Below are 17,398 nucleotides of genomic sequence, written 5' to 3' on the forward strand. Positions count from 1 at the left end.
TCACTTTGACAAACAACAAGATATCTGTGTTACTAAAGCTAAAGTCGCATTTTGTCGCACCTTTAAGGTGAGATATTGTCTGATACCTAAACAGAGTAAACTAGAGTAAAGATATCTAGAAACTTCAATAATGATCGGTCCCTAAGAACTTAACTGTTATTACATTCTAATTTTCAAGAGCTAATGGATGATGCGCGTGTGGTGGTGAGCATTTTAAGATATTATCATCAAATTAGAAGAGCCCAGCCCTTAATATCCCTCCTTCTTAATGTTGATAGCATGTATACGTAACGCTGCATCGCATCTTCCATTATACTACATTTTATGAATTCCACTGTCCAGCAAGCACACCATTAACGTTCTGCATGATCACTCATGGTCGATTCGATGATTGATGGTTTTACAAATTCCGCGGTGGAGATCAAGTACATCTGAACACGTTTGTATTATTATTATTATAAAACAGGATCTTACCGACAAAAATGATTCTTAAAAATACCTTAATGCGGTAAACTGTACCCTTGAAAAAGATTTTCCCAACATCTGTTGCATGCAGCTATATCTCTAATTTCGTTCAATTCATGAGAGTTGTCCATTTGCAAATTTCTACTACTTAAATCATTTCTTAAAACCGATAACAAGTTCATTCTAGGTCTCCCCAATCTTCCAATGAATAAATTATCTGATTCAATAGCAAAAGAGAGAGCCGTTTGGGCTGGGGCCGGGGTGTTCTCCATACTCCTGAGAATGTGTCCAAACATCTTCCACCGCTGGTGTTCGATACGCTTAGATAACTTTTTAACTTTGCACCTTTCATACAATGCTTTGTTGCTTATCATACCTTTAGGCCATTTGATGTTTAGGTGTCTACGATGAAGTGTGTCCATTTTCTCCATAGTTACTTTTTTAGGACTCCAACTATTTGAGTTGTAAATTAATACAGATACAACTTGAGCGTCATATAATCTCAGCTTTCTTTCAAGGGAAATTTTCTTACCGGACAACCGTACTTTTTCGAAGTTCTTAAAAGCAATTTCAGCTAGGATCCTCCTTCTTTGAATGTCCTTTTCAGTACACAGTAAGGAACCTAGTGACTTATTACTTCGCCATGGTTCATTATTGGCTAATGGCTGACCGTTTGTGTCTTTGTCAGATTTTTTCGCCAGGTAGAAGGTACTGAATTCAGTTTTACTTTCATTTACTTGGAGGTTCCAGTCTTTGAGAATCTCCTTCACTGCAGGAAGGAAAATTCTCAGTTTCTCGATGTCCTCGTCAGCAAAGTCACAATCGTCTGAATATTCCCACTCAGTTGGAAAACCTAGTTCTGATACTGGTGGGTTTGGTCTCCCAGATACAGCTCTGAGGTGGTGTAAGGCTGCTGCAAGAATAAGTGTGAATAGCTTTCCAGATAAACTGTCACCTTGAAAGGCTCCGAGTAAACTTTCAAACTCTTCCGACAGTGAGGAGTTAACACGAACTCTAAGGAGAGTATTCGATAGAAGGTATTGAACTAAGCGAATGTCGTCCTCCGAACAACCAGCATCTTTCAAAACATTGATGATAGTATCCCTTTTCACGGTATCAAAAGCTCTACTCATATCAATACCCAATTTGCTAAATGTCCATTTCTTCCTCATCACAACAGATATGAGCATTCTCTGAGCCCACACAATGTCAGAGCAGCTCCTACCTCTCTTGTAAGCACTCTGCCATGGCATGGTGTAGTTCTCAATTCTACTCTCAACCCGTTTTAAGGCAATTTGAGTGAGCATACGTTTGTATAATATAGTAATAGCTACAGAAGTGTAGATATGGAGACGCGAATTGTAATTTTCACTTTTTAGCTAGTTTATCAAACGGATGATAATATGGGAATGTTCTTTGGTCGTAAAACTCACTACAATGCAAAGTAAGCCTTATATGTAGTATGTGACGGATAGTAAAGACAGTTACCTAGGTAGGTGAAGTGAAAATTATAGGTGAAACAGGTGCTACCACGTACCGTATGTATGTGCACTGTGCAGTACATAGTGCTACCACGTACCGTATGTATGTGCACTGTGCAGTACATAGTGCTACCACGTACCGTATGTATGTGCACTGTGCAGTACATAGTGCTATCACGTACCGTATGTATGTGCACTGTGCAGTACATAGTGCTATCACGTACCGTATGTATGTGCACTGTGCAGTACATAGTGCTATCGCGTACCGTATGTATGTGCACTGTGCAGTACATAGTGCTACCACGTACCGTATGTATGTGCACTGTGCAGTACATAGTGCTACCACGTACCGTATTTATGTGTACATAGTAAGGATCACGTAACACAGGTTCGGTGTGTTAATCCTGTGTTAAACTAAACACATACCCGAGTACGTACGTGCCTTGTAGCTGGGGTATGTAAACAGGGAGTACGTACGTGCCTTGTAGCTGGGATATGTAAACAGGGAGTGCCTTGTAGCTGGGGTATGTAAACAGGGAGTGCCTTGTAGCTGGGGTATGTAAACAGGGAGTGCCTTGTAGCTGGGGTATGTAAACACATACCCGAGTACTTGTAGCTGGGGTATGTAAACAGGGAGTTTAATTTGCTGATTAAAACTGGGTTAACCATCAGGTTTATCTCCCCCTCCTCCTCCTCCTCAGGTTTATCACGTGGTAAGAAGTTCAACCAGCGTCTCATGTTTGTTGAGCTCTGCTACCTAGTACTGGACAAGTTTTCTAAGAAATTCTTCAAGGAGTACTGTTTCACCCCTGCTCTTCTCCTCATAAACGTGAGTAATACTGCACCTCAGATTGTTGCAACCAGTGCAATCACTAGGAACCTTGTAAACGAATGCAATTAAAGTTAGTATTTCCTTTCATCCGTTTGTTGTGTCATTTGTGATGGGCAACATACAACTAGACAACAATAAACAATAGACAATAGACAACTAGTTACTAGCTGAGTCAGAATATAACATAAAGGTAATTAGTTATTTACACTCGATTCAGTTCCTCGCTATCTTTAGCTAACAATAGCAGTAAAACCTACCCTATGAAACTTACCTTACATGACGTCTCTAACTCTAACTCTATGTTCCAGGACCCAACACCAATAGTACGGATTAAAAGCAGCACCCTGTTACCCCACCTAAAGTCACAGCTAAAGATGCCGTCAGATCGACCCTTGTTGCAGCAGTTGGAGGCCAGTTCCAGGCGGAGTTTGATGAGTGAACGGAATAAGGATGTTTTATCGCACATTCAGAGGGTTTGTCATGTTCAATATATTCTTCTCTTCCTTTGTGAATCCCATAACTTCAATACCGACTGTACTTAATTCCCTGCCAACATCTAGAAATTATTTCTACCGTCTGAGTCGGTTATTGAAGTGTCCTGGGATAAATTGTGAGTGAGGGGGAGTGTGGCACGTGATGCCCATATAAGGAGTGACTGTCCGACATCCTGATCTAGACGTGCGAAAATATCTGAATTATTGTTGGCGTTCACTTTGGTTTTCTGTTCACCTTGTTGGGCTTTCTTTTGAAAGTGGATATTTTCATAATTCTTATCTTTGCAGGCAGTTATTGAGTTGGATCAAGGCGACGTAAAGCTAGATTCGGTAAGTTGATATCTCAAAATCAGTGAGTATGATCAAAATCTCAAGTGTCAATTGCATGGGGACTGACTGTTTGAATATTAGATTTCATCAAATCATATTTTAACAAAATTCAAATTTATGTAACATTCGAGTTGATTTTAGGTAGCACTCCCTTTGGCTAATTCTTTCATTCGATTAGACCCTCCGTCTGCGTAGCTTAGGGCAAGAATATTTGTCGTCCGCACAGAATGGGGCATTAAATAAGCGTTACTGGAACACGCGAAAACAATTTTGTGACTAATTGCATTGTTTGTGCAGCTTCTTTGACATTAAGTTGCGCGCGTCCCGCGTGTTGTCGGTCGGATGAAAAATATAACATGTGCAAATATTCAGGAGCCAGACCCAGATGATCGGAAACGAGATGAAGAACAGAACATGTTTATCGTCAGAGTAAGTTTGTGTCACACATTCTACTTCTTAAAATTAATATCGTGTCCAATCGTGAATCTTCTAATCTTTTCTGTTACCAAAGACCACTGAAAATCGTGACAAAATATTGTCTCAAGTTCTTTTCTTTTTGGCCTGTTCTTCCTCCTTAGTCCTTGGCAAGCTTACACTATGTTTTTTATTTTCGCTTGTAATTTAATTGATCTCTGATTATCTCGGCTCCCGCACAACATGTATACATTCCATCCCTCGACTAGTTGCACCTGGTGGATACTTGGATACACATAAAGCCACTCGATTATAATTACCATATCCAGGAAGAAAGACATGATCATCATGTGAAAGGAAGAACAAGTTTGCCCGAGATCGGATCACTTGATATCAATAGGAAACCCAGGAAGAGCTCGCTCACTTCCCTCTCAGATACAAGTGATAACCGTAAGCTTTCAAAATGTCATTTGAAAAAGAGTGTCTGGACTCCATGGACACGTCATCGTATAACGTAACCAATTGCCAAATCACAAATTGTCTAAGCTCTGTGTGCCGTATAACAATGTTGTGGACTACCTCGACTAATTTTCAGACAGCGGCCCGACTGGTCGAGCACGGAGGAAGATGTCTCATGCAGTCATGTCACTTTCCTCCCGACGAACTTCTAATACTGGCTCACAATCAGCCACTACTCGTCGAGCCTCCATGCCCGGACCGTACGTTCCTAACTTATCATAACTTGCCATAACTTGTCATAACTTGTCTCAAATTGTCATAACTTGTCATGGCTTGTCAAAAGTGTTCAGTTACATAACTTCATGGATCCCTGGCCCTGTGAGCTGGCTTGTCACAATGTAACTGTTTGTCCGTCGCATTTCACAATCTCAACATTTCCTGCTCCAGTTCCACTTTAACCGGAATCCCAGTTCTTGAGTTCCCCCACTTACAGTTTACACCCTCAATTTATCTTTCTCCTTCAATATTTATTCCACTTTTGACATTTCACTTTCACCTTGAGTTTCACCTGTTCTCCATTTGCATTGTTATGGTTCAGATTATGTCAATATGTCTGTCACTCATCAAGTCACCAGACATCATGTAGTCCAGTACGTTTGGTTTCCTATTTTAATAAGAGTACCATCTGATTTCATGTACCTTTGACACAACTGGTCAGTGGCGTAACGAAAGGCCCTGCTGACCCCGCTGTGCAGGGGGGCGCCGTCTTAGGGGGGCGCCAAATCGTCGTTTGAATGTGGGACAATTTCGAAAACTTAACTAAAGTACTAGCAAAACTGCGCGTTTTGCTCTAGATACACACTTTTTTAGAGATTTTACCGGCGTATTCTTTAAAATCACCTAATTTGTTCAATTTTAGGGAGGGGAACCAAAAGGGGAGGGAGCGCCAACAGGGGGCCGCTTTTTTCGGCAGGGGGGCGCCAACAGGCAACGTTACGCCACTGCAACTGGTATTCTAAAATAACTTCTATTCGATTTTCAGTCAACTGGTGGATGTGGCTAACAAAGCAAGGAAAAGCAGCTCAGTGAAGTTAAAATCGGTGCACAAATGAGCTGGGAATACCTTCACAAAACTTCCTGTTAGACCCACGAAGTTTTGTGAATAGAATCCTCACGTGGAAATTTAAAGACTGTCGACTGTAAGGAATAACTGTAAGGAGTAACTGTAAGGAGTAACATGGGCACGTTCAACATACAGAACTACAGGATACCAAACAAATCTAAAGGACTACAGGATACCAACCTTACACTTTCCCAGAGCTTTGATGTGCTTCATACAATAGTGAAACGGACTGTGGAAACGAACGAAAATAGCAGATTTCTTACGATGCTTTTATCATCATGTCAAATTCGGCTTGGCTACTCTGTTTTATGTAGATATGATATCAGGTTAAGCTATCGTAATACTTATTCGATACGTTATCTGTTATCGACGTTAATAAACATGAAAATTTAAAGCTGTACCGAGTTGAAACAGTTAACAACAGTAACAATAGCACAACAGATGATTTAGAATATGCGAATGTAGTTGATAATGATTGTATAATTGAATTATGGCTTTTAGTTAGCAATAGTTGCAATTATTGTAATTTCCAATTCAATTGTTGCTGATTTAATTTCACTTAATTGTACTTTTTCTTATGAAAATACACCTTAATATCAATATGATGTATGCAGACGATTAAGTAATAGGAATTTAGCTCTCGATCCGATTGCACTGTCCATTTTGAACTTAAATGGTTGAATTAATTTATGTTTTAACATTCGATCTCCAATGAATAATCATTTTATTTTGTAATAAAACAGCAGCACAATAATGAATAACATATCACTTAAACTAGAAAGTAAGATGAGTTACCAAACACAAAGTTACACAAAGTGGCCATGGCCGTGTATGTAGCCAATAAAACCCATAAAATGATAATTATCATGCTTGTCCCACTTGTCAGTATACACTCTACACATGCCTGAATAGTAATTTTAAACAAATATTTAATTGACACCAGTTACAGCGGTCCAAATGGAATGTGATCTGGTGAAGCTCAGTCCAGAACCCTGCAGTCTCGTTATATGGTCCTCGGGAGAAACTTATTAATGCTTTAATGGAATCTGTTGATCGCCTTGTTGATTATATCCTGTCCCTGACGAGGTGGTACCAATCTTCTTGCAGCTCGTCGGTTTGATCCGTTGTAAGCACATCATCATTAAATAACGACAAAACGTTAATTGAGTCCTGTATGCAGAAAACTGTCTCTAGCCCAATTTCATCATAATACGTTGTGCAGTACTAGTCAGAAGATACGTACTAATTGAGTAATTGCTTATCTGTTGTCACGGTGAAATAGACCAAATTTACTGCAAGATCCTATCAAAAGCGATAGCAGCCCTGTCAAACACAACACAATGATCCCTACCATCGAAGTCAGTAATGATCAACAAAATCGATCATAGATTAATAAACTACTAATCTAGTAAGCTAACTCAGCTCTTCCAGTGATCTTCCCTTACGGGATTCATGTAGAAATTTAGAGATCGGTTTTGTTACAGAAGTTAACAAAGAGAAACTAACGATAAGAACAAAAAACTTTTCACATTGCGAGCCTGTACCACAAATAGGAGCTTTGTTTCAATAAATTAGTTGAAGATACAGTGTACTACTTTTAGTACACTGTATCTTCAAATAATTTATTGAAACAAAGTTCCTGTTTGTGTTACAACTTACAAGCTCGCGAATGTGAAAAGGTTGTTTTGTGCTCTTATTGACTCATTCGATGATATATTTCGTAATAGTACTGCTAGTGCTACAAACTAATAAATAAATCATCGAGTAAGTCAGGTAATAAGGTGGATTCGTGATCACAGAGGTTAGCTACTGCTAGAGGGTTGGTTCTAAATAATTTCAATTATGTCCTTTCCACTCAATAAATATTACACGTGTAAAATTCCACTTATCAAGTATTTAGCTTACTATGGGAATAAGACAAAATAGAGGTACCAGAAATTGAAAAAATGATTTTTCATACATTTTGTAACGCTTTTTCCGGCCGGAACCAAACTTAAATAGTTAAATTATAAACTGGAGAAGAATCCCGTCCAAACTGTGGAGTTTCTACTAGTAGTACATTTTGGCTATTTTCTATTTTGCGAAACCTCCTCCGGGATTTGCTATTTTCATTTAAAGGCGTCTCATGCCATCCTTAGGGGTCGTTCACATATTGCGTAATCGCTTTTTGAACAATTTGTAACCCACCTCCGTAATCAGTTTTACACATTATAGCTATTGTGTCAAAATTACGCTAGCGTTATCATTTGGAAACCCCCTCCCCCTCGGCTGATTACGTAATGTTGAGTATGTGAACGACCCTTACTTCATTGAGAGAATAAAAACGACAATTATTTATTTGTTAAAGTTCAGTCATGATTGAGCGTCTCCTTTAGAGAAATACATTGACAAAAATTAATTAAGGTCAAACTCTTCAAAACGATTAATAATTCGAGGCAGCGTAGCCCAATAAGGTTAATCAAGCTTATATCAACAAAAAACAAATAAGTTAATCACAAAAAATCACGATAGGGTGAAAAGAGCCATAAAAATCAAGCCAGCTCAAAAGCCAATTTCTGACAAGGCATCATTATTTTTATCACATGGTAAGCCTTGTGATGGCAAGATATTACGAACATTATTCACAGGTCGCTCTTAAGAAATGCAGAGCGGAGAAAAATATAAGAAGTTACATTTTTGTTGAAAAACAATTATTATTTTCACACATAAATTAACCCTTGTCAACGTATTAATATTAATGATCAATCTCAACACAAACTCTTCTTCTGTTCACACTTTGTTCCGTTGGTATTTCCTCTATACAGGTGGTGGGGGATACATACTATCTGATGTTGCGTCGCCATGGTAACTGCCACGCGCTGCCATTATGACGCTGTTCATGTTTCAGTTTGAGTGAACGCACTTCTCACTGCTTCCGCGTCAAAATTTACCAGGCGCGTTCCGATAAGGTATCTGTGGAAGGTGTTGCCTGGTTATTTTCTGAATAAAATTGCTAGTATACAGTTACAATCCTGTACTATAATTTCATCCTTTTTTATTTAGTTCGACGTATCAGACATAAGTACTTACTTTTCGTTTTTGATTTTGATGTAAAGACGTTTAAACTGTTTTAGTTGCAGTTTTAGAAGGATAACTCCGAGAAGTACGACTACAGTTCCAGGGTAAATTCGTCTGTGACAAACGTGGGAGAAGTCGTCTGAGAAACCGAGGAAAGGGAGAGAGGAGCAGAGAGTGTAAGGAATACAAAGAAGATGAAGTTGGGTGACAACAACAGGAAGCACCAACTTAGTGGTCACAAACCATACGTCCATCTGCATTACTCCCGCTTGAAACACCTGGTAAAATAGAAGTGTAAACATTGGTAAAATAGAAGTTACAAAGAAATGAAACACATCTTTTAGCTGACAAGAACATTAAAAATATTTAAGATGAAAGTGAAAGTGAATCACCTGCTCAAGAACACGTTTAAAGTGCCAGTCTGGTCCAGTAAGAGTTCCAGCATAAAGTATCTTCACAAACAATACCCCTAAACCCCAGTCCTGCAAGAATGGAAATTGTAATTTTACAATAACTATTCTAATGAGTAGTGACCTCGTATACTGGTGACCTCAATTGACGGTAACTTGTGAATAGGATAAAGTCAATAATATATAATGATACTGATATAATATGTAATATAAGTGATTTACGAGAATCCAAATATTTGGTAAATTATAAACAAAAGAGTGTACTGACTTGCCACAAGAGATGTACAGGTGTGTGGTGAAGGGGAACTCTGATGGGGAGGAGTAAAATCATCTCATACAACAAACCAAACAAGACCGGGATCAGACCGAACACTGTCAGTGCAAAGTAGATACACTTTATCATTATCAGCGACCACTCCTTCATCTGAAATAAACAGAAATGTAGTACGATCCTTCAAAAAGATAACGTTCAAAATATAAAGGAAAAGGAAAGGAGACAATTTTAAGAGTTTCATAACACACAAAATTAGACCCCAACCTTTTGGAAGAAGAGAGAAAGGCCCTGGACAGCCCAGTTGTACAGCAGGGTAGAGAGCCTAGTAGCTGCCCACAGCGTGTAGAGTCCACATGCGAAGGTGTAAAGTTCGTGAAGCTGTCCGGACGGCATGAATAGTTGCAGTATCCACCGTCCTGAAAGTGAAATATGTTATCAAATTCGAATTAAACGACTAATTGAAATGAGGTATTTACATCGCGCTCACTTGATTAATCGACACAAGGAAAGTAGTTAACCGCGTCAGAGCGGGTGACTGAGTGATGTGAGGAAAAATGTCACAAAAAATGTTGATTGTTGGTGAATGGTGACTTCATTGAAATACTAAGAAAGTGAAACTAACCAAGTGAAACAGGTACGGAAAATATAAAGACTAAGAAAGTGAAACTAACCAAGTGAAACAGGTACGGAGAATATAAATACTAAGAAAGTGAAACTAACCAAGTGAAACTACCCAAGTGAAACTAACCAAGTGAAACAGGTACGGAGAATATAAATACTAAGAAAGTGAAACTAACCAAGTGAAACTAACCAAGTGAAACTAACCAAGTGAAACAGGTACGGAGAATATAAATACTAAGAAAGTGAAACTAACCAAGTGAAACAGGTACGGAGAATATAGAGACTAAGAAAGTGAAACTAACCAAGTGAAACAGGTACGGAGAATATAAATACTAAGAAAGTGAAACTAACCAAGTGAAACAGGTACGGAGAATATAAAGACTAAGAAAGTGAAACTAACCAAGTGAAACAGGTACGGAGAATATAAAGACGAGGAAAGTGAAACTAACCAAGTGAAACTAACCAAGTGAAACTACTAAGAAAGTGAAACTAACCAAGTGAAACAGGTACGGAGAATATAAAGACTAAGAAAGTGAAACTAACCAAGTGAAACAGGTACGGAGAATATAAATACTAAGAAAGTGAAACTAACCAAGTGAAACTAACCAAGTGAAACTAACCAAGTGAAACAGGTACGGAGAATATAAATACTAAGAAAGTGAAACTAACCAAGTGAAACAGGTACGGAGAATATAAAGACTAAGAAAGTGAAACTAACCAAGTGAAACAGGTACGGAGAATATAAAGACGAAGAGAAGGAACATGCTGATACACGTGACCCCCACTAAAGTGGCCACTCTCCGTTTGAACTGATTGGGTCGGTAGTAGGGCTGGAAGGGCACGAAGAGTTCAGCGTTGGGGCCCGTTTGAGCTGCTCCCATACCTAACCCTTCAATATTGTTACTGTATCCTGGTACCCCTGAAATCATAGTAAACCAGGTGAACCATATCAATTACAAATCATCTAGATCAATACAGTTTGCTTATTAAACGAAACCTTAATCACAGGACTGTCCAAGAATAAGACGGAGTTAAAGAGATATTTACCAATGTTAACAAGTTTGCCATCGCTGCTCTCCTCTCCCTGATTTGGCACATCTCCAAGAAGGTAAGATCTGATACCCAGTAACCTGGCAACCCCGATAGCCCAGACTCGCAGGGAGTTCTTGAACCATTGTCGGGAGTTGCTCTGTTCGAGTAGCTGGGGTAACACCACCTGCAACAGTGCACTTCGTTAATCATCATTTCAAATAGGGGGGCGGGGGTTGTGGTGGAACCAAGCCATTTCTAATAACCATGACATAATGTAGTTTTTCGATCGCAGAGAAAATATTGAAATATTGCTCGAAAAGAAGTGCCACGTAAAATACACATTACTTGTAAGAGTAGAAGTTCGAGACTAATCTCTCCCAGGATGCTCTCAGTGCTCATTTCCACACTGTAGGGTATAACCCCGGGTAACAGGAAACCTATACAAGTCAGCGGGGCCCACACGATAAGCAGGATGCTCACTCCGAATACCACGCAGCTGATAGCGAACCGGCGTACGTGCTTCATAACACTGTATGTTATCATCTCTTGTATCTGGGGAGAAGTCAGTTAACTTGAAAAATATATATTCGTTACTTCTGAATCTAAAAAATATCGCGGTTTGTATGTGCAAATTTAATCAGAAAATCAACAGTTTCAGATGTACTGACCGGGTGGAAGTCAGGATCGTTCAGGTTCTTGAGAAACCAGAGAACTCCAGGCCTCATGACTTGTCGGAGGAGAAGAACAAAGGAAGCGAAGTAGAACACAAACACCATCCCCACCTGAGCAGAACTCAATGATAATGAAAGTGAAACTGAAAGTCATTAATGCTAATATGAAGAAGTGAAAAGAGATATTTACATCATGGGAACACAAGAGGTTGGAGAGGGTCATTACCAGCCAGTGGAGGAAAGTGGTAGTTCCAGGGGCCGTATAGAGGTAGTTAATCCTGTCGGCTAGTGTACTGTCACACAACTTCAGAGAACATATGTCAATCCACCAGCCACTCAGTGTCGGAAATATCGCTACCTCTAGTGCCAGGAGTAAAGCTACTTTGACGATTATAAAGCCGATGCCCAAAACGTGTTCAACCCTGGTCCAGTTGAAAAACCGGGCTACAGTGTGTCCATATCCCATCAGGAGGAATACTACCATGTACCTGTGAATAAGTCTGAATTATGTAACTATCTCCGAGATAGTATCTCGTCATTTGAAAAACTTGTTGGAAATGTTCAAATTTTAGTGAGTTAGAAGCCCGATGATTTGGATGACGACAACAGGAAAATAAGGTTACGAATAAAATATTATGACACACCCAATTAGAAGAATAGCACCTCTCCCAACTAACACAACTTCCAAATCTTTGTCCACTCCTGCTGCCATGGCTACAACAGTGCCCAGTAGATAGGGTATCAAACCAAAGAGGGTGATGGACACGACATTGAGGGTGGCTACCCAAAATACGTATTCTATGAAGACCAACGAACCGTCCATTCCTAGCATTCTTTCCCATGTTAATTCTTCTGCTGCCCGGTCGATCTGAAATGTTGGATATTCAAATTGGTAATGAGTGGAACATCTCGTAAATATTCAAATATAAGTGCTTTAACATCAAGTTCCCCAATTCTTACAATATTAGGTCCGATAATGTCATCATTGTTCTGGTTCAATATAGGATGAACTCGGGCTAGTTGCTGGCCTGCCTGCGCAGGATCATCGTCCCAATCCAACTGTCGAACCACGTTGTCATCATTATCTTCAATTCCGCTGTCATCGGTTCTGTCGTCAACTACCTAATTACAAGATACTTCAGTTCATTTGAACCATAAATACAGCAAGATAGTTCTTATCATCAGCAAGGAAAATAGTATGTACCGACTACCAAAGTATAAAATACTACAATTATTACTACGATTATTACTAAAAGAAAGATCCTGGTAGCCTGTTTAATACTACTTTTCTCACCTCTAAAGGAGGATCCTCCTGAATATTCTCTAACCAGTCAGGACCTCCACCGTTAACAATCTGATCTCTCAACCATACCAGTGATAATATCACACAGAAACTTATCAACACTATTATACTCCCTTTGAAACAGTCCGCGAGTATTGTTTCGAGTGGGTCGTACGGTAATGAGATAAACGCTGAAATCATTAATGGGGTGAACAATTTGAAAATTCATCGACTTTGCTGTGTTGAAGTGTCGAAAAGTTTAATCTTTATTTCCATAAGTTTTAACCAACATTTTAGTGATACAAAAAAACGTAACGTTTGTAACTTACGCGCTATTGAACCACTAAACAGACATTTGTAAGTTCTGAACGATACGAGAGGGACGAAGGCGAGCCAGCATAAAGCGACTAGGGAGTAATGTAACCACAGCTTGATAGCGTGAAGGAAGGTAGTTATGATCCCGCTAAATAGGGCACTCACTGGTAACCAGCTAGGCATCGAAGCTGCGTATATAGGCTGAAATATAGAGTACAATTTTAGTTCACAACACAAATCGGGATTGAAGCTGCGTATATAGGCTGAAATATAGATTACAACTTTAGTTCACGACACAAATTGGGATCAGCTTTTGGAAAAATAATCTATGATGTGTATTTGTAGGATTAAGAAATTCAAATTATTTGAGACATACCTGAAACTTGATTGGGTGTTTGCATAATTCGCAAAATTCCTTCTTGCTGTGCCTCATCCACTGCATAAGGCACTCTTGGTGTATGTAACGAATACTGCCAATACATTTGCAGGGATGGAACAACGGTCGACCTGAGGTCAGAGTCAGTCGGGAGAGTGTATTAATTAACCATTGTATTCTTAATTCTACAGAATAACGCACGACCCTATATATAGAAGTTAAAGTATCATGTATAGTTAAAGAAAGAGTTAAAATCGACTCCATCTGCAGTTTCGAACACTCTAATTCCTTTCGGCAGATCATTGTTGACCAAAGTGGTCGACAACCAATACTACAGGGTACACTATTACATTATGTCATCATTATCGTATTACACAATTACGGATTAATGAAATCCACAATGTCGTTATAAAATTCGGTCGTGCGCGCTACGCTTACAACTGAAAAAGTACACCGAATATGGAAAATCAGTAGACCCTTTTAACGGATATATATCCTTGTGTTTCAAGAAGAACAGGCGACTTTGGCTTAGATCGATAAAGCGAATGAAATGCTTAGTAAATGGCTCCGTAGCAGAATTTGTTTGAGAATTCTTCGAAAATGGAAACTGAACAGTTGCTGGCAGTCAAAAATGCTGGCAGTCAAAATTGTGCAAAACCCGAAATAATAACATTCACTGACTCACATAGCATTTCTAGAATCACATTTCTTCATTTAACACACAAATAACTACCTGGCGATCCACCGGATCTACAAAATCTACAGATATCGCTGTCTTCGTCATCGAAATCCAAATCATCGTCATCCATAGGTTGATTTATTAGAGCGCTGCTTACCATCATCTTTACATAACTCGTCACATAGCTAGCTAGATAGTGATAGTCGTTATAGCATAGATTATAAACGGCTCAAACGTAATGTTTTGAAGAGAGTGCTGTTCTTGCGTTCAGAAATTGGATTCAGCGATTCAATTTTGGCAAGATTTACTTGACTGAAGCTATCGATTACATCAGGGTGGTAAATTAACATTTCAAACTTATCAAGGCTACCAGCAGATAACAAACAGTTAAAAAAATTCTAACTGTAACATTCACGACAAAACGACAAATATAACGCGTAAATGTACCATGCCCATTTCTGAATGAAGGCACTTATTTCTTAACAACGAATAAATTAACGATCATTACGAAACACTCTCTACTTGAGTTTACAAATTGTCTACGCTTGATAATTTCAATAGAGAAATTAAAAATGTTCTAAAAGTTTCTAATCAGATAAACGTTTCCTAAGAAAGATTTAAATGTTTCTTGAACCACAAATGAACATGAGCGAGCGAGTCTGCAGAAACAGGAACACTACTCAAAGGATGACAATCTTCAGGGTACACTCTCAACGAGCACGGAACACCACGTGACCTCAAATACCTTACATACCTTAGCCCCTGTGAGGGAGGTACTCTCAAATCTTTAGCTCCAATTAGCATCAGGACAGGACATTTAACTTGGTCTATGTAACGAATGGGGGATTTGTCCAGCATTGCTGCAATACCAGCAACATTAGGAGTGGGAGGGCGGTACACACTGTAATCTACACCTGCCTCGCAGTAACACCAATCAGGAATGTCAGATACTCCCACCATGTTAGACATGTCAATAACTGGGTTCCTGATAGCAGCTGCTTTGTAGAAGTCAGGATACTGTCCAATAAGGTGAGCAGACAAGAAACCACCATGTGAACCACCCATCACCACAACATGCTGGAACCCTGGTGCTATCTGCATTGCAGCGTGGTGCACATCCTTCACATCTATATCACCCACATTACCAGGCAACATATCAATACTCTCCTGTCCTAAACCTAGCGAGCCAGTGTAGTTAACAAGGAGGGTGGAGTAACCAAGTTGAGCCAGGGTGTATGTGTCGTGACGGAATGCTGTTGTATACATGGAATGAGGTCCGCCGTGTGGGAACACTATAAGAGTCTTTAAATCAGAGCAACCTTCACCAGGTCTAATGAGAATTCCATTGTACGCTCTTTCTTCTCTGCTGAATGATTCGATTGTATACTTGCAGTTCACGTCAGGGCTATCACACAAACTGCTCTTCCAAAATTCTTTAATTGAACTTTCATTGCTTAAATCAGCAGAAAAGATGCCCTGTTTTGTATTCTCACTTAAAACAGGATTTAGATCACTCACAAAGAGCAAACATCGAGAGCCAACTTGGTCCAGAACATCCAAAGAAGCCGTCCCAAATCTCCCATCCCACAAATTCTCTTTAAAGCCACTTTCTGTATTCATTTTAATCAGAACAGATTTGGTTCCTGTAAAGCTCACTAAAAGAAGATTCCTACCATCAATCCAAGGAGAAGGAGAAAACTTTCCATAGAATAGTGAATTTTCGACTATTTTGAAGTTCTCTTTACCATCGAATATACAAACGTCCATGTACTTTCGATGAGGCCCTCCTGACTCACACATCAAGAATGCTACTTCGCCTGACTCATGGTTAGGTGAGGGCATGTAGACAGATTTACCCTCTGGCGTGTGGAATGCAACGGAATTTGTTGCAGTCTTGTATGAACATAGTTTACCAGGCTTATTCCAGCAGTATATTGCACCATGCTTCGAACACTTCAAGTCGAAACCTATAAAAAACAAAGTCTCATTACCACACCAAGATGGTTTAGCACAAAAGATATCAGATGGTGTTTCCAGTATCTTTACCTCTCCAGAGTCTAAATTCAGCACACAGATCACAGATTCACAACATTTCTCCAGCTGCTCCCCCCAAGATTCAGTATAATCATACACCCCACCCTGTTTGTCACCTGGTTTAGGATTCTCAGCAAAGAATGACACAGATTTAACAACCTTCTTTTCTGCAACATACACAACATTTTTCCCATCCTGGCTGACAGAAAGAGACGAGAATTCCGGATCAGTGTAAATAGGGCCATGAACATCCTTTCCACTTAAATCATATCGCTTCACTAAGCCCTTATGATTCCAAAAATCCAGACAGTTCTTCTTTTTATCATCACCGTAGTTGTAAAGGTGCACATATGATGACTTGTTTCTAATCTGGCAAATTAAACCATGTTTGGAGGTAGGAGTTACAGGCATACATTTACCATCTTTAGTGTAATTTTTGTAAAGATAATGATGTGCCTCTTTTACCACAGGGTCAGTTTGTTGCCAAAGTGTGCGAAATGTTACGTCGTCAAGATCATCGTCAGGTCCTGATAATATCCAACCACCAACAATATCAAGCAAGTTCCGGGTGTTCTTATAAACTTCAGTAAATCTGGAGATATCGTTTTCCTCCTCTTCGGTCAGACTTGTCATGATGGGCTTGATTCTTTTGGAGCAAAAGATCGTTACAGAGAAATGTAGAAATGATAAAATATGATATTTAACCGGACCGGTTAAATAAATAAATAAACCGGTGATCGGACTTTCTGAACTTATCAATTAGTATAGGAGAAACTAAGAATTAATTTACTGGGTGGGTGCCAATCAAATTTGGTCTTATAAATTTAGTTATACTGACAATAACATGACCAGTTGTACTGAAGAATTAATGCTTTTAACGTGATGATCAAACAGGCACACCAATGTACTAATAAAGGACAGAAATTATCGGCATTGATGATACATAATATACAACTTAAAACTATTAGAAAATACAATTGTATTTTAAATTCACTTCCTATTATATTGTTTAAATAGTTAAATTATCCATTTCAAAACAATTTGCTTGT

General features: G+C 39.2%; 3 protein-coding genes across 5 annotated transcripts in view; 1 reads left to right on the forward strand and 2 right to left on the reverse strand.

Annotated features, from left to right (window-relative positions):
* Positions 1-6,310, forward strand: part of LOC134816471 (serine/threonine-protein phosphatase 4 regulatory subunit 4-like) — a 32,907-nt gene extending 26,597 nt beyond the window's left edge. Inside the window, exons 16-22 of one of the 3 annotated variants that reach the window (XM_063825325.1) lie at positions 2,648-2,775; positions 3,087-3,251; positions 3,561-3,602; positions 3,975-4,031; positions 4,346-4,466; positions 4,612-4,735; positions 5,518-6,310. In XM_063825325.1, the coding sequence (XP_063681395.1) occupies positions 2,648-2,775; positions 3,087-3,251; positions 3,561-3,602; positions 3,975-4,031; positions 4,346-4,466; positions 4,612-4,735; positions 5,518-5,587 (707 nt within the window). In that variant the 3' untranslated portion in view covers positions 5,588-6,310. The remainder of the gene's footprint in view (positions 1-2,647; positions 2,776-3,086; positions 3,252-3,560; positions 3,603-3,974; positions 4,032-4,345; positions 4,467-4,611; positions 4,736-5,517) is intronic. The other 2 variants (XM_063825326.1, XM_063825327.1) reach the window with 2 other exon arrangements.
* Positions 6,311-8,099: 1,789 nt separating this feature from the next.
* LOC134817157 (E3 ubiquitin-protein ligase MARCHF6-like) lies at positions 8,100-14,504 on the reverse strand. The gene is made up of 16 exons (XM_063826288.1): positions 14,370-14,504; positions 13,637-13,767; positions 13,275-13,461; positions 12,958-13,136; positions 12,624-12,785; positions 12,308-12,531; positions 11,890-12,151; positions 11,661-11,774; positions 11,338-11,544; positions 11,008-11,176; positions 10,679-10,879; positions 9,604-9,755; positions 9,334-9,489; positions 9,048-9,137; positions 8,668-8,933; positions 8,100-8,550 (listed from the first exon to the last, which is right to left on the reverse strand). The coding sequence occupies exons 1-16, from the start codon at positions 14,476-14,478 to the stop codon at positions 8,475-8,477; spliced, it is 2,685 nt and encodes an 894-aa protein (XP_063682358.1). The 5' UTR covers positions 14,479-14,504; the 3' UTR covers positions 8,100-8,474.
* Positions 14,505-14,651: 147 nt separating this feature from the next.
* On the reverse strand, positions 14,652-16,982 carry LOC134817159 (acylamino-acid-releasing enzyme-like). Its single transcript, XM_063826289.1, has one exon. It carries the CDS (start codon positions 16,980-16,982, stop codon positions 14,922-14,924), a length of 2,061 nt encoding a protein of 686 aa, XP_063682359.1. The 3' UTR covers positions 14,652-14,921.
* Between the last annotated feature and the right edge of the window lie 416 nt (positions 16,983-17,398).

The sequence above is a fragment of the Bolinopsis microptera genome, chromosome 6 (genome assembly GCF_026151205.1).
Source record: "Bolinopsis microptera isolate Bmic1 chromosome 6, MBARI_Bmic_1.0, whole genome shotgun sequence".
In the NCBI taxonomy this organism is placed as follows: domain Eukaryota; kingdom Metazoa; phylum Ctenophora; class Tentaculata; order Lobata; family Bolinopsidae; genus Bolinopsis; species Bolinopsis microptera.

What these genes read in the sequence shown, in the direction of transcription:
- LOC134817157 (XM_063826288.1), bottom strand. Translation starts at nt 14,478, where the DNA reads ATGATGGTAAGCAGCGCTCTAATAAATCAACCTATGGATGACGATGAT. An exon ending in ACATTATCGGACCTAATATT is followed by an intron (nt 12,532 to 12,623) that starts GTAAGAATTGGG and finishes CCAACATTTCAG; the next exon opens with ATCGACCGGGCAGCAGAAGA. An exon ending in TCGAACTTCTACTCTTACAA is followed by an intron (nt 11,177 to 11,337) that starts GTAATGTGTATT and finishes GCACTGTTGCAG; the next exon opens with GTGGTGTTACCCCAGCTACT.
- LOC134817159 (XM_063826289.1), bottom strand. Translation starts at nt 16,982, where the DNA reads ATGACAAGTCTGACCGAAGAGGAGGAAAACGATATCTCCAGATTTACT.